The sequence below is a fragment of the Ceratina calcarata genome, unplaced genomic scaffold (assembly GCF_001652005.2).
Source record: "Ceratina calcarata isolate Rehan_Ccalc_2016 unplaced genomic scaffold, ASM165200v1 scaffold399.2, whole genome shotgun sequence".
NCBI classification, from domain to species: Eukaryota; Metazoa; Arthropoda; class Insecta; order Hymenoptera; family Apidae; genus Ceratina; species Ceratina calcarata.
Window position 1 is genome coordinate 6,711 of NW_017163310.1, and position 15,450 is coordinate 22,160.

Below are 15,450 nucleotides of genomic sequence, written 5' to 3' on the forward strand. Positions count from 1 at the left end.
CCACGAATTAGCATAGCCAGTTTTGCCGAGGCTGTCTCCGGCGTGCCAAAGTTCGCTGTACGTATCTCGCGGCCAACGATTCGAATTCAAACCTTCAGTCTTGTACATTTGTAGAAAAGTAGAGTATAAAAACAGATGATTAAATAATAAATCGAATCTCGTTAAAATTAAGATACACATAGTCGAGGAAAGAAATCTGAACGTTTTGAAGTAACGAGATTATATTTTATAATTTTATACAATTACGTGTTTATCACTTAAACCAATTATCTATGAATACTGATAATAGTATGTGCATAGGAGAAATCAGGGCATAATGTCTTTGTATATCATCTTCCAGTAATCATGCTTATCCCTCATCAGATTCTTCTCCATCTTCAGTGCCTGGTTGATATTAAGATAATTATTCTCGTTCCCCATTGGTTCCCAAGTCACTGTGATATCTTCGTCCAGGTGCGACGTTGGATTTCTATCAACAAAACCAGAGAACATTTTAATTAAGTTTTCTAATAACAAATGATTTAAATACGAACGAAATTACGAACTGGTCTTTAGCAAAATTCGTCCAAAGTTTAGTAAAAATGTTTGTCATTTTCGCTGTGTTGGATCCCGGTTCTGGCAGATTCTTAAAGGCATTGGAATAAAACAAGTAGCCCAACTCGTCGCCGTGTGCAACTCCTGTTCAATACAAGCAAATAATATATTGAATATTAATAAGCAATGAGATATCGTTCGTAAATTAATTATAAATTACCGTCGCGAACACCGAACAGATTTTTCATGAAACCAGTCGGTGAATCGAAGGTGAACATATATTGATAAATAGGGGACGACATTCGATTTTTCATGATATCGAGTGACAACAGCTCCCCAGCATTAAAGTACACGTCGCTCAACATCTGTAAAGCATAAGCGAATTAACTATAACGTTCTGATATTAATTCTTCATAGAAATTACTTTGGTATATTCGTTTAGATCCTCCTTGGAGACTTGTTTGTCCCCAAAGTAGAATTTCTTCAAGTTTTGTCCAGCCTCCTTTCTCGCATCTGCGCTAGTGTAATTCAAATCGTCTGGCAAAAATTGCTCCGGTTCCGAATTCAGTATTTCAATAGCGTCGATTAATACTATAATATAAATATTGAATAAATGAAATAGGAGAAATTCATGTGTATAATATTATTTTATCAGTAAAATTGCAAGTCAGCTAAATAAGAATTTAATTGATTAAATGATATTTGCAGAGGTTTGATTACTCATCACTCTATTAGATAATCAGTGGATCTGTAATTTCGAGTATGACTCGGTGAACATTGCTTACGCACATGGTGCGAAAAATGCGCACTCATCGGCATTGACACCAGAAATTACAGGCACATCCGCTATTTTTCCAGATTTCAACAACGTCCAAGGATCGTTCGACAAAAACACGTCCTGTCCCAAGTCTACCTCCACGCTCGGCACGAAAACGTTCATGTGTCCGTTCAACCCATTCTATAATTCGAACGTCAATTTATTTCACATTTATTCGGCAAAAACAAAATATATTTACTATACCTGTTTCTGAGTTATTTCCGTAGTAGCCGTGATAATATCTTTCACGTCGAATTCGGTCAATTTTTGTACTAATTCCGCGGAATCCGTAGTATGTATACCGAGGGCCTCGCCTAGCATGAAAGCTTGTTCCCTTGGATTGTACGTCATCGCCCACGGATTAAGCATTGTTCCACTTTGTAGTATGACAGAATTGAACAGACCTGGATTAAAAATATTATTACACTCATAGCAGATTAAAAAATAATTGTTCATCTCGTCGGAATTTTATAAATTGTATATTTTTATAATGGAAAGTCAGTTTACGCTTTACCTTCAGACATGGGAGACACCATATGATACAGGGCAGAAGCAGCGCCTGAGCTTGCACCGAAAATAGTGACTCTGCTCGGAGAACCACCGAAATAATGAATATTATCCTTCAGCCATTTCAGTGCCATCACTTGATCTTTCATCCCAGCGTTTCCCGGCGCACTTTTGTCTCCCGTGTTCAAATACCCTGCGATTCAAAATAGACATAGTGAACGTCTCAATTTCTGTGCTCGTCGCACGTTTTCCACTCACTGGTTCTTTTTCCTACGATTTTAATCTTAAGCCAGTGAGGTGAGCAGAATCGAGATATTTAATATATTATAGATTTTTTTGATTGTAATCTACACCAAATTTTAAACTAGCAGATTCGTAAAATTTATTATAAAACGTTCTCTTTGGCGTTAACGTACCAAGTGCACCAAACCTGTAACTAAAAGTAACAACCACCACGTCGTCTTCTACTAAGAAATCTGGCCCGAACATGGTATCGTCTGCTATGCCGCCGTTCCAGCCACCAGGATGAATCCACAACATAACAGGTTTATGAGCTTCTTTATCGAGAACCGGTGTGTAAACGTTTAAATAGAGACAGTCCTCTTCGCCAATTAGACCTTTTCTGATCATGCAATAAAACGGGCAAGGCGGACGATACTTGGTTGCGTCGTACACACCTTCCCAAGGTTCCGCCGGCTCTGGTGACTGTTTATTAAAATAACAAAATGAAGAAATTGTTTAAAAAATATAAAAAGTGTCTCATTATTGAGGGTACAATTTTTGCAGTTGAGGCTTGCTTTTCAAGAATGTCGACTTCGAATTTCTTTGATAATAATTGATTTTACGAGCAAATTACTGCGTTATATAAATTGTAAAAAGAATATATTCTTACTTCAAACCTGTTGGGTCCGACATTCGGTTTGGTGTACGGGATACCTCTGAAACTGTAGTAAGGCTTGTTATGAAGCACGGTCTCAGTCTTTAACCCTTTAAGGATGCCCTGAGGAATCTCCAATTGCACGTCCTGCTCGGCCTGCGCACAGACCACCGCGAATCCATAAATTAAGAGACTAAACAACCGCATTTTGTATCTGTGACCGTTCCCGCGACGATAACGTCGCTTTTATAGACGACGGGAGACGTGCAATCAGCGTTACCAAAAGTACAGGCCGCGAAAAGCTTGATTATGTAAACAATATGCGAACGTGATCATGACACAAGTATGGCGAATGATCGTCCACGAGTCCGGCAATCATAGTAATCGCGCGGTTATGATCTTTCGGATAGCTACAGTCCAGAACATCCTGAGTTTATCTTATTTGCAGAAAAATCGTGATCTATTATGAGCGGAATCTCTTCCGGAGTTACCGAACGGAATTGTTATACGAGCCTGTCCAAGTATTTTTCGTTTCTGTAAGCAAATCACGTTGCGTTTTACAAAAGGGCAATTATATAGTCACGGTTGCGTGGCCGCGCACGAGGCAGTGCATGCGTACGAACGATAGACGACTCGGGAGACCGGCGAAATTCCAAATGAAGTAGAATAATCCGACTTAATGTTTTTATATTACTTTAAATCTTTCATTTTTGCTCTATCTCTGTCTCGTTATCACAGCTCTAGACGAGACAGCTGGATTGTTCAAATCCGTGACTTCAAAATCATTTATTTCACATTAGATTTTTACCTCATGGCTAGAATGAGAAAACAATTCGAAATCCGGATCCGAGGGTAAATAAAATGTGTCTTGCTCGTTAGCCTGATGGGAGTGGGCAGCTGAATCGGGCTCGAGCGTGGACAGAACGCAAAACCGCGCTAGCATGTCGCGTTGGACCCGCAGGGTGGAAAACTCCCGCGGGGAGGTGAAAATTGTAAAGTTACACCGGGGTAAAACCGACCTGCAACGCGTTCCTACTTTCCTAGTAACATATTTAATATTACTTGATATTTACGTTAAATTATTAAATTAAACAATTTGTTAACCGTGTTGCCCCTCTTTTACCCCTCTTTACGTGACTAGTCTTAGACAGTGTCTTTCCCACAGAATTTCTGGCCTCCGTTGTCTATTGATTTTCCCTGTATCCTGCAGTTTCGTATTTGTCATGCAAACAGGAATTTATTATAAAAGCAATTAAATTTCGGTAGATTGGATATTATTATATAATTAATGCGATTTAAATAATTAAAACTGGGTGGGTTTGATTAAGTGAAGTGATGAAACGTGGGAAGGGTCAATAGCGAGGCAATCGAATCGCGGATTTCGAATTCGCTGACCTCCTCGTATGATCTGGTTGCCTGCTGTGTGAGCACCACTCAGCACACCCTCTGGATTTCCACAAGACATGCGTGTACCTTTCCACGGTCCTTCCTTGTCCCTTTTTATACATGTGCAGATCGATGAACTCGAAGACCTACTTGATCTTCTCGAATATAGTCAATGCAGTTGAGAATCAAACAGCACTAATATTATTAGTCACTGCTTAAAAAAATACACATATAGTACTGGTATATATAATGAAATTATTGTTAAATTTATTGAAGGTTCAATTTTTATTTATATACGATTTTATGGAACTATCGTTTTCAACACGGGGGCGTAGCTCAGATGGTAGAGCGCTCGCTTAGCATGCGAGAGGTACCGGGATCGATACCCGGCGCCTCCAGAAGGTGTTTCAATTATTTTTTTAATTTAAGAATCATATATGAATAATATTTTATATGTATACGATTATTTTTTTGTAGGTTTCACAGCGGCGTACAGTCCGAAGAGTTATAATGGCGCCAAGAGGTCCCACTGTCCAGCAACGGTTCACAGACAACCGGCGAACAGGCAAGACACGACGATGAGATTGAGACAACTGAGGTCTGAGATGAGTCGGACCACTTCTGTTCAAGGACCAGCTCTTGATGGATACTTAGTCACTTCGGACGATGCGCATCAGGTAATTATACTAATGAGATGCAAAGAGATATGGAAATGATAGTGAAGATTGTAGGAATATATTTTATAATTACGATTTCTTGGATAGGCTTTAAGTAAATTTTACTTCAAGTTTACTCATGTATTTCTGTTGGATATCATTAAATTTTCAGACACGAAACATTTACGGCCACAAGGCCCCCGTGGAGGTATACTATACAGCGTGAGATTTGCCGAGTTCTAAAGCTTGCCATAATCTCGTCACTAATTTAACAAAAGTAATTAAGAGCAATCAGTTCACCCGTTTCCCTAGATCTATCGAAACTTCCTCTGATTTGCGTTGCTTCCTGATTGCGAGTGAAAGTGTTGTCCCCTTATATAGCGTATTCAATCAAATCAAATGCCTATTTAATCTTTGATAAGGGATGATATTGGAACAATCAGATTTGACTTTCGTTTCTTATTTCGATCAGAGTGATACCCTGGATCCTCACGATATGAGGAGAGAATATATCACCGGATTTTACGGAAGCGCAGGCGAGGCTCTTATCACTAAAAACAAGGCTGTGCTCTGGACGGACGGGAGATACCACATTCAGGCTGATCATCAGCTTGATTGCAATTGGATTCTTATGAAACGCGGTAGGAAGGACGTAAGTACAAAATAATCTCTATATAATAAATTCTACAATTTATTGATAAAATTGTTAAATAACAATTTATTGTAATTTGTCTAATCGCGCGCATCTCATTAGCATATTTAATTTTAGAAGAATAATATTAAAAAAAAATAATATCTACAATTTCTTAAGTGTCGCAATACGAAATTATTATTAAAAAGTGAATTGCATATTAGTAATGATTTGCATTTTACATCATGATGATTTGAAAGGCAGAGTCCCACTGACAGAGAGATACTGCCACTAGAGGGCAAGAGAGTTGAGTGCCTCTCTCGCTGCCAGTATCACAAGCTAACTACGATATAAAGGCAGTGGCGGCAGAGGAAAATTAAGATCATACTTCACAGGATCACTTCTGTAGTTGATCTTGCCTTCTCTAATCCATAAATTAGAGTCGATGCAGCCACGATGACGAGACGTGGCTCCTTTCCCTGAGCGTGAGGACGACTTGGGAAGTTAACTTTGCTTAATTTCCCAGTCATCGATGATCGTTCACCCCTTGCACTCAGTGCGAGGGGAATGGGAAGTGGAGCTTTCTGAGTGGTCTTTTTAATCATTATCAAAAATAAAATATTTCCTTATAGCATTGAAATTGAGAGAATAATCAAGTAATGTTTTGCATTCGCTTATAAGGAGAACAGAAGTAGTTACTGTGTTAACACGTGCAGACAGACCAAGTTGTAATAGTTTAGCTCTCTTGTCTGTCTCGTATACTTATAATTCGCACTTAATTATTTTATATTATTCTATCAACACTCTGATGCAGGTTCCTAGTCTGACAGAATGGTTGGAGCATGAATTTCAAAACGAATCTAACGTACGCATTGGCGCCGATCCAACGCTTGTATCTTCCAACAGTTGGGGAAGTTGGAATTATGACTTAGGTAGTGTAAATATGATAGTTTGAAATATCAGCCATATATCTGTCTAAATAAATCACTTAACACGCAATACATCAGAAGCTATACAGCGTTGATTTTAAATTTCATTTAATTGCAATTTATTATCATCGATTATGACATTTCTATGAGATTTTGAGAAATAAAAATAAAGTAGCTCTGAGCCCAGGGAGTGAATTTAACAATAGCGTTCCTGTTCAGCGAACTCGTCTGTAAAACTGGTTCCCGTGCACAACAATCTGGTGGACCTGATCTGGCAGATCGACCGGCCAAATTACAACTCTTACCCTGCATATCCTTTGCCATATAAGTATTCCGGAAGGGCCTGGCAAGACAAGGTCCAGGCGATTCGCAGGGAAATGGGATTGTATCGAACCGACGCGCTCGTAATCACAGCTCTGGACGAGATAGCCTGGTTGTTCAACATCCGTGGCTACGATCTACCTCACACGCCTGTCCTCAGGGCGTACACTATCATCACCGAGGAATCGATACACCTGTACACGCCTGAACAGAAAATCCTCGGATCCGTCCAGCAGCATTTAAAGATGCATTTCTGCTCGAATGCAAATTGCGTCCGGTAAGTTCGATTTATTATAAAGAAATTTCCCTTTCGTAAATAAACAGGCAACGATGTATGATTTAAATTTGTGTTTTCTTTTGTAACTCGATATATTTTATTATATACGTAGATAACATGGTTACAGATGGCATAATTACACGTCTATCTGGTACGATTTACGGACGATGTCTCAAGTTTGGAAGCTGGTGTGGCTACCAACGGAATGCAGTTACAGCCCGGGTGCGTCCATGGAAATATTTAACTGTGTACGTATCTAACTGAATATGCAACAATAAATTTACATGAAAATAGAATCGAATCGTGTTTTAAGCGGGGGAACACGTTTCATGGTACTGATACTAGTCTAGTGTGTATATCGGCGTTTATACGAAGTATTAGAGAGTGGATAATCCTAGGCAAGAGCACATCTTGCCAGGCATGTTCTCCTGTCCTCGTAGAGTTTGTTGAGCTTAGCTTGATCCCCACGTGACGAGCTGACACACCTTCATAGACCCGAACGCTTCTCGCTTCTCGCCCTCATTCAATGCATAGACACGCGATGTACTCATTGTTGCACTTTGTTCCCGAGGATACAGTATGCGTGCATTAAGTGATAGGGTTAAACGCGAACGCGTTCTCCAGTAACCACGATGGCAAACCGTTTCACCTTCTCGCGGACATGTTAGCCGGTGCTTCGGGACGCCTGGACGCCCGCGGCATCGGAAATCAGGGAGCAATTCCCTTACCCGCACTCAAACTACAGCGCAATCACGTTTAAATTATCTACAAAATTATTTTCCAAATTACTAGCATTTTTCACTTGTGTCGTTCCTAGTTCCTACAGCAATTTTTCATTTTGTACAAAAGTATGAAAATTAATAAATGTCACAATTTTTATTCGCGCTTTTTTCTATAAGCCAACGTGAACAGAAATTCGGTCATTTATTATATATCTTCACAGATTCCCCCTAAGAAACGATTTCCGAACCCGTCGCCTGTACTGAGTTTACGAGCGCAGAAGAACGAGATAGAAGCCGAAGGGATGAGGAGATCGCATTTAAGGGATGCCGTAGCTATGTGCGATTTTTTAGCATACCTCGAACGGGAATACGATATGAACCCCGATGAGTGGGACGAAATGCAGGTAGTCAGATTGGCGAACGAATTTCGTTACGAACAGGATTACAATAAAGGCATCTCGTTCCCTACGATCGTCGGGTACGGACCTCACGCAGCGATTCCTCATTACGAGCCTAACAATATGACGAATAGTAAAATTGGAAGAGCGTCTACGTTGGTCGTAGACTCCGGAGGACAGTATTTAGGTAAGAGTTCGAAGGTTTGTTTTATTAATAAGTAGACTACAAATTCTCATGCAAAATAAATTATTCACGGTACCAGATTAAAATCGATTTTAACAGATGGAACGACTGATGTCACGAGGACGTTGCATTTCGGTGTGCCAACGGAAGAGCACAAGAAAGCGTACACGAGGGTGTTGATCGGTTCGATACAACTGGCTTCGTTAATCTTCCCAAGCAATTTACAGTCGAACCAGCTGGACGTCGTCGCGAGGACGCCGTTGTGGAATATTGGTTACGACTACTTGCACGGGACTGGCCATGGAATCGGTCACTTCCTGTCTGTCCACGAATGTTTGTCTCATTATTTTGAACAAAATCATAGAATATTCCAAATTCGTATGAACGAATTATTAATGCATGAGCATTAATTAACAATTAATGTATATTCTTCAAGTAATGGTTTCTTACGATAATCATAATTTAGCGCCTATTGCTGTGTCGTACGCGCAGACCGCGTCGTCGGACACTGTTTGCGGACCGGTCGAATTTAAACCAGGATTCTTTTTATCAAACGAACCGGGTTATTACAAAGAAGGGGACTTCGGCGTCCGTTTAGAGAACATCATCGAAACGGTGGAAGCCGGCACATCTGATTTCACTGATGTGTGTGATTTGATTACATCGATTATTCACTAGGCAAATTTGTAATAAAAATGTATTTCATTTTTCAGAAGACCTCGGAGACTTTTTTAAAGTTCAGGGATGTCACGCTGGTACCGTACGAGCCAAAGTTAATTGATATTAAAATGTTGACCCCCGCTCACGTGAGTTCAATCATTTAATTACTTTATTTAATTTGATGAAGCTCTATAAATTATCTGTTCCAATAAATTTTAACAGATACGATGGTTAAACAATTATAATCGTCGAATTAGAAATGAGGTAGGAGCGGAATTGAAAAGGAGATTAAAAATGGACGCATTTGACTGGATGAGGACGAAAACTGCAACCATTCCAGAAGTAAACCCGGTCGATGAAGGACCGTTCACCGCTTCTCATTCGACAACCATGTTCAAACGATTTCATTGTTTAATTTTCATAATTTCCATCTACCACACTCTGTTCAGTAAGTTATATAAAATTGATCGAATGTGCTCTGGGTAAAAAGAATCTTTTACTATTCTAGGTTTTCCAAATGTATGGAGTTAATGCATAACCGGAAGACTGTGTACATAGATTCGTAAAAGTTTAGTGAATAAAATACAGTTTAATAACGATATACGTAACTGGCGAACTGTTAATAATTGTTAAAATTATTTTGTACCTTACTGCCAACTCTGAACGTTTCGTTCCACCATTATAATAGAATGTTCGAAAAATGGTAAGACAGTAAATGTTGGTGGTGGAATTTGTATGATTGTATTTTGTAAATATGCGTAATTTATTGTAGCGGAACGAAATAAAGATGTTAGCATTGTATTTTGATTATTATTTATACTATATACATATTTTTACAATCACGGTGTACAAAATTATTCTATATTCGGCTTGAATGGATCAAGTTTAGAATCCATCGATTGGAAGAGCTTAAAATTCGTTATAATGTCCTCTGAAACAAATGTATTGGATGAATAAGAAAGTGATTAAAAGAATATTCAAGGGATCATATCATCGTTTCCTGTGACGTATATTTACCTACTACTTTTTTATCTAGCTTGTACGTTTGCGATATATTTTCGATGGTGTACTTCTCAGGGTCTTGCTGATGGTTGTTTATAAACTGGATCGCGTTTTTCAGAGAACATTTCCCAGCTGCGCTTGACGGTGTTTTATGATCGTACATGCCATTGTACAAGTTCGGGGGTGGTCGACTCCTGTTTTGTGGCAGTGGTCTGGTCGAAGTCAGAACTTCACTAGGCTCATCCTGACGACAAATTTAATTAACAATAAACGGATCGACTGTGATCAATCATTCGTTTTCAATTGAATATACCTGAGGATCAGCCGACTGAACGAAGACGCTCTTTAAGCGATCGTCCAAGTGGGGATCTTTTTTGTTATGAATCTCGAAGAAATCGGGTTCCACTGAAACCGAAGTTACTATTATGTAACACGAGGCAATTGATCGTGTGGCATTTTGGAATTGTTCAATTTGTGAGCTGACGAACGGTCAGCGAAACAAACGACAGCTTACATTTTTCTACGATCGCTTTTTGTTTCTGCACCGAGGGATGGTGAGGAGCAGGCGTCGGCTTATCTTGTGAAATGATGCGTTGCGCTCGACTCTCGACATTGAAATTACGAAAAGGGCGTAGCAGAAGAGAATAAGCTTTCCCCATTTCACGATCTCTTTAATGCAGTGAGTGAACGTGCATCCTACAAATTGTAACAGGAATTTCAATTTGTTTCTCGTTTCAGGGAAATTAAACAAATTCTACACTATATCGAAATATTACGAACTCTGTATATTTGACAAGATTTAAAGAATTTAATGTAGTATTAATGTTTCGCGCACGTTTAGTTAACCTCACAGTAGAAGCCGGATTCGATATCTCGTTCCATTTAAACTAAATTCTAATTGAAATGCTCGTTTAAATGTCAGATTTTATAACGCAAATCTTATTTTAAATAGAAATACTATTTTTATAAACTATTATTATATTTATTAACCATGTGCTATGTGGTTAAAATTATACACTCCCTCTTCGCTGTGATGCCTTCTGTGCAGAAGGACTGACTGAAGTTCGGCTCAAGAAATACGTAGTAGGTACGAATTCTCTACACTGATGGCAGCATCTTCTGGACGACGTTTCAGGCAGTAAAATTAAAATTAAATGTCGGTGACCGGTATTCAGTGTCGTTGTTTATTCTTAAGATCGTCTTAAGTATTTGCTATCCCTATCTATCCCATTTTCCAGTCCCTATCTTGTACAGGAAACAGGGACTTAAACAGATGCTTAAAACGATCTTAAGAATAAACAACAACTCTGAATACCAGTGAGTGATATGTGCGTGGAACGTGGGAATGAATACTCTTCCAAATTCAAGTGCAGACAGAATTGGGAATACAGAAAGGTACGTGCTTCGAATTTTCTCTAAAATATCTCAGTCTTTAACAATTCCAACAATAAGCGGAATTGGAAACGATGATATGTTTCAAATGTGTTAGCTTTTAACGTATCGATTTTAAGGTACAAGATCTCAAATAAAATGTCTAAAGAATACTGCAGAGTAACTTAAATAAACAAATAGTGTTTATTTATAATGAGTTTATTACGGAATATCAGTTGTAAAATAATATTTCATAATTTCAAAATTGCAACAGATTGCAAAGAATCGAGAACAGTTATGCTACTTTTAACTTTGATTCAAAGTTGTTATTAAGGATTGAACCATTGGAGATTGAAATACTCTTGGTTCCACCGAGGTCTTCTAGTTTCACTTCTTCGTAGTTAAATGGCGCCACCATGTCCTTTCGGAGCTTTCAAACTCTTCAAGTATACGTGCAGAGTTAACTTATTAACTTTAATGACTGTAATTTATTAAGTGAATTTCCAGCTTTCTATAAGCACTAGTGGCATTCCATTGAACATGAATTTCGATTTATCTATATAAAGACTCCTATTCATGTTCAAATAATTATCATGTTTCTAGACCGAATATTGAATGCAGATTAAAATTAAAATCATGAGATTGTGAAAAATCTTATTTATAATTTAATGAGACGAAGTATTAGGAAAGCTGATTTGTCAATAATTTGCAGAAATCGTATATAGTAAAAAATTAAATTAAATAATTGCTGTTCGGTCGTTTTTGATGACCCACTCAGGTTTGTAGAGGTACACTTAGAAAGTGAGTATTGGCTAGACGACCCGGTTCCAGTAGGGAACACCATGTCTGCGCCAAGTTCCGCAATCGGTCCTCCCTTTTTCCGTCTCGCTCGCAATACAGACGGCCTGTTTCTCATCGGAGTGCTCTTTCCCTCTGTCGGTCCCCATCTGTTTCCATCCTGCTTTCGGATTTACCTCTTTCCGTCCGATGCCTCGGCCCCTTCATCGGCGGCCACTCAGACTTCAATTAATTTCGCTGCTTCTGGACCGGCCGTTTTCCAATTTCGAGTTCCTCCTATGAACATGAAACGCGGCCCTCGATACGAGCAGAAATGGTCACCGTCTCATGTTTATACAGGACCGATACATTTTTAGGAATCAATCGATTTATAACAAAATTCATATTGACAGAAAGTCTCTCATATAAAAACAAGTCGTTCGGTTTCTCAATTTTGAATTTTCTGTTACTATAAAAAATTCTTATAATACGAAGTTATTCCTTGAAAATTACTGCAACGTTTCCTGCATGAATCGTGTAACATAAGGGAAGGCGACGGTCTTGTTAGAGTAGGAGGTGACGAGCGGGTCTCGTAAGTTTCGTCCCGAGGCGGGAAGACGAGAGCGTACAGTTTTCAATGGCAGATAAATATCGGGAGGTCCTTGCACCTCCTCTGGCCCGAGGAGAAACGTTCGAGTTTTTCAGCGCGCGACGAAGAAGTTGCGTGCGGGTGTTTGCCCACGCGCGTGTTATTGCGTGCCCACGCGATTCCCTCCTTAATACGACTCTACGCCGCGTCAGCTGCGTAAAGAACGTTGCACCGTGTGGGATTGCCGCGTACACCCCCGTAGCTTTTGTCCACCAGGATAATTGTCCGCGGCCATTGGGCATGATATCGGTGTCGGATTCCGCCGCACCTTTGCTCATTGTAAATCAATCGGTGCGATGCCTGTCAACGTAGACGGATCGTTCGTGTTTCCGCGATACAAAAATTAACGCACAAGTAATCGATCTCTTTCGCAACTTGTTACAACCGAACGAGTGTCGGACGAACGATCGTATCGTACAGAGTCGTTCAGAGACACTATGTGCAATTGTTCATCGAATTCGTTTTTCATTTAACGATACTTCTTCGGTTTCCATCGGTTCGAATCGAGTAGCCGTCTGAGGACGTGCCACGTCGACGGATACACGTGCAAATAGCAGAGCCAATTATCAAGTGATTGCTCGCAGATTATAGGAAATACAGTTTCGCAAATGGGAGGTGTGGAACGATGAGTATTCGCGAATACATTGCCCGTGACAATAACGCAAAATGCTGTTCTCGTTACGATGAATCGATGTACGTTATGCGAATATTAAAAAGCGATTTATGCTTTCGTCATTTATTTAATTACACGACGTCTCAAGTTGATGCATTGCGCGATTTTGGTCTGGCGTAATTGTTAAATGATTAATTAAAAGCGAGTATGTAGAAACGTCTGAGATATTGCAAGTGTCCGTGGCAGCTTCGGCCTGTTTCAGTCCATTAATATTCTTTATTATCTTGATGCACCGCAAATAGGAGTTGCACACGTTTCCTGGCGCGCTGTGTGAACGTACGCGCGCAAGAGCGCCTACGCGAGAGAGTTCGCGGGCGACCGGTAAATTGCTTTTGTGAACGGAGTTTATTCTAGTAACACAGTTTCGGGTGTTCGCGAACGAGTTTGTTTGGGTCCATCCCCGCTTAAGAGTGGAAGGATGCAGGGGGGATAGTATCGTCCGCGGTCCACGCGGCGCATCCGTGGTCCATGGAATTTGACGCTCCGGCAAACTTCTGACATTTCTCAAGATCGACGCTCGTTCGTTTACCAAACGACTTTCATTTCCTTTCAAGATCTTATCATAGATCGTGTTATTTTGTACGTTTATCGATGCGTTCAACTCGAAACGTACGAGGGAGGGAAAAAAGAAAGGATCTAATCCAATATCTGGCGGACGTAATTTCGACGGAGCTAGTTTGAAAGGGACCGCCATCGAAAGAATTACATTCGGGGGCGACCGAAATCCCTCATTGCTCTAATTCATCGCAATCCTCTTACCGTCGATTTCGTTGGCCAGTGCCCGCGGAGAACAAAGTCGGGTCGGCCGCGCGTACGTAATGGGTAGATAGACGAAAAGGAAGTAACGGCCGAGGGGGGAAAAAAAAAGTAACGTAAGAAAGAAGAGGAAGAAAGGAGCAGCTGGTTGAAAGACGAATTTACTTCCACGGCGTAAGTTACATTTTCGTAGCTGACGGGTGATCGTGGAGCGTAGCTCGCCAAGGGGGTTGTTGGTTCGTCGACAGCTAGGTTAAGGGTTGGAAACGGAAGTGCGGCAAGACGGTGGAAGGCAACGGACGTTGTAGGGGCGCGGGTGGGCCGAACGGGAACGGCTACGAAGGAAGAAGGCAGAGGCAGGCTCGTCGAGGGGTCGAAACATAGGGAGACGGCAGGAGGCGGATGGAATGGAAGGGCGAGAGAGAAAGAGATAGAGAGAGTGCGGTAGTAGGTGGAGAGGGTTGAAACCGGTGGTTGAGACGCGGGGGATGAGAAGGCAAGCAAGACCACCACCGCCTCACCTCGCCTCTTTGCTACGCCACGCCTTGCCTCACAATGCACCGGATTAGCGATTGTATTGATCCGCCCTCGCGCTAGTCCCTAGAACACCCCCCTTTCACCCTCGTCCTCGTCCTTGTCCTCGTCCTCGACGTCCTGCGAGAAGGAGCCACATTTTGGACCGCGCTCCACTCATTCTGTCCACCCACTTCTGCTTTGTCACGCCGACACCGACATTACCGAGAGAGCAAGAACGGAACCGAACGGACGTAGCTACGGCCTGATCCGCGAAAACATGTTACAAGAAATTTCCTAAAAAAATTAATAGCACCGTCGAACTCGGGATTCGTCTTATGTAATTCGATCGCCAAGATATGACACTGTTTCGTTACATCATCTCCTACTTCTCGAAGTACTCCTCACGCTTCATGAAAATCTCGGATGAAACCTTTATAGAGTTTACCATTACGAGAACATGAAACATGCAGTAATATGATTCATACTAATTTGTGTGATCTTGAAACAATGAGCCGATAAGAAGAGGAGTCTAAATGATTTAAGGCGTACAATTAGAGGGAACCCGCGGCTGCTACTGCAACGACATTTTAATGTTACCACCACTCCGTTCCCTCCACCGCTATCATTTGTTGGCACGCAAATAATTTACACCAATTGAACTAACTAGATGAAAGCAATAAGCGAACAATTAAAATTAAACCAACAGGAAGGATTGCAGGGCACGATCAATTAGCCGCTATAATTGAGTTTCCCCGAAAGAGGGGAATGAGGAGCAGGATGTAAGTCGGGGAAAATAGGAAAATTCAA

At 40.7% G+C, this 15,450-nt stretch overlaps 3 protein-coding genes and 2 non-coding genes across 9 annotated transcripts; 3 read left to right on the forward strand and 2 right to left on the reverse strand.

Moving 5' to 3' along the window:
• Positions 1–202: 202 nt before the first annotated feature.
• On the reverse strand, positions 203–2,957 carry LOC108626398 (esterase FE4). The gene is made up of 9 exons (XM_018027041.2): positions 2,751–2,957; positions 2,275–2,563; positions 1,866–2,051; positions 1,556–1,755; positions 1,324–1,492; positions 959–1,125; positions 755–899; positions 546–678; positions 203–469 (listed from the first exon to the last, which is right to left on the reverse strand). Exons 1-9 carry the CDS (start codon positions 2,940–2,942, stop codon positions 307–309), a joined length of 1,644 nt encoding a protein of 547 aa, XP_017882530.2. The 5' UTR covers positions 2,943–2,957; the 3' UTR covers positions 203–306.
• Positions 2,958–4,446: 1,489 nt separating this feature from the next.
• On the forward strand, positions 4,447–4,519 carry TRNAA-AGC (transfer RNA alanine (anticodon AGC)). The gene has a single exon. It is a non-coding gene; the product is annotated as a tRNA-Ala (tRNA).
• Positions 4,520–4,543: 24 nt separating this feature from the next.
• On the forward strand, positions 4,544–9,700 carry LOC108626388 (xaa-Pro aminopeptidase 1). Of its 3 annotated transcripts, XM_026814793.1 has the most exons (12): positions 4,722–4,798; positions 4,950–5,054; positions 5,250–5,429; positions 6,223–6,340; positions 6,557–6,935; positions 7,063–7,183; positions 7,879–8,242; positions 8,339–8,572; positions 8,706–8,884; positions 8,953–9,045; positions 9,122–9,347; positions 9,408–9,700. In XM_026814793.1, the coding sequence occupies exons 3-12, from the start codon at positions 5,274–5,276 to the stop codon at positions 9,428–9,430; spliced, it is 1,893 nt and encodes a 630-aa protein (XP_026670594.1). In that variant the 5' UTR covers positions 4,722–4,798; positions 4,950–5,054; positions 5,250–5,273; the 3' UTR covers positions 9,431–9,700. The 3 variants fall into 3 exon arrangements, with proteins under 3 accessions (XP_026670592.1, XP_026670593.1, XP_026670594.1); XM_026814791.1 differs by lacking the exon at positions 4,950–5,054 and having other exon boundaries at positions 4,544–4,798; XM_026814792.1 differs by lacking the exon at positions 4,950–5,054 and having other exon boundaries at positions 4,544–4,798; positions 8,956–9,045.
• On the forward strand, positions 5,787–6,001 carry LOC113464532 (small nucleolar RNA U3). Its single transcript, XR_003389386.1, has one exon. It is a non-coding gene; the product is annotated as a small nucleolar RNA U3 (small nucleolar RNA).
• On the reverse strand, positions 9,690–10,994 carry LOC108626399 (protein NDUFAF4 homolog). 3 transcript variants are annotated; one of them, XM_018027042.2, is made up of 5 exons: positions 10,892–10,994; positions 10,416–10,597; positions 10,215–10,306; positions 9,917–10,145; positions 9,690–9,830 (listed from the first exon to the last, which is right to left on the reverse strand). In XM_018027042.2, exons 2-5 carry the CDS (start codon positions 10,558–10,560, stop codon positions 9,754–9,756), a joined length of 543 nt encoding a protein of 180 aa, XP_017882531.1. In that variant the 5' UTR covers positions 10,561–10,597; positions 10,892–10,994; the 3' UTR covers positions 9,690–9,753. The 3 variants fall into 3 exon arrangements, with proteins under 3 accessions (XP_017882531.1, XP_017882532.1, XP_026670595.1); XM_018027043.2 differs by having other exon boundaries at positions 10,737–10,964; XM_026814794.1 differs by having other exon boundaries at positions 10,682–10,964.
• Positions 10,995–15,450: the final 4,456 nt, after the last annotated feature.

Excerpts from the sequence above, each read along its gene's own strand:
- LOC108626398 (XM_018027041.2), bottom strand. The coding sequence starts at position 2,942 with ATGCGGTTGTTTAGTCTCTTAATTTATGGATTCGCGGTGGTCTGTGCG. Across the intron at positions 2,052-2,274 it reads TTACAGGTTTGGTGCACTTG|GGTATTTGAACACGGGAGAC; the intron begins GTACGTTAACGC and ends TTTGAATCGCAG. Across the intron at positions 679-754 it reads TCTGTTCGGTGTTCGCGACG|GAGTTGCACACGGCGACGAG; the intron begins GTAATTTATAAT and ends TGTATTGAACAG.
- LOC108626388 (XM_026814791.1), top strand. The coding sequence starts at position 4,559 with ATGAATAATATTTTATATGTATACGATTATTTTTTTGTAGGTTTCACA. Across the intron at positions 7,184-7,878 it reads CCATGGAAATATTTAACTGT|ATTCCCCCTAAGAAACGATT; the intron begins GTACGTATCTAA and ends ATATCTTCACAG. Across the intron at positions 8,243-8,338 it reads CTCCGGAGGACAGTATTTAG|ATGGAACGACTGATGTCACG; the intron begins GTAAGAGTTCGA and ends CGATTTTAACAG.
- LOC108626399 (XM_018027042.2), bottom strand. The coding sequence starts at position 10,560 with ATGGGGAAAGCTTATTCTCTTCTGCTACGCCCTTTTCGTAATTTCAAT. Across the intron at positions 10,307-10,415 it reads AAAAGCGATCGTAGAAAAAT|TGGAACCCGATTTCTTCGAG; the intron begins GTAAGCTGTCGT and ends CTTCGGTTTCAG. Across the intron at positions 9,831-9,916 it reads GCTAGATAAAAAAGTAGTAG|AGGACATTATAACGAATTTT; the intron begins GTAAATATACGT and ends CATTTGTTTCAG.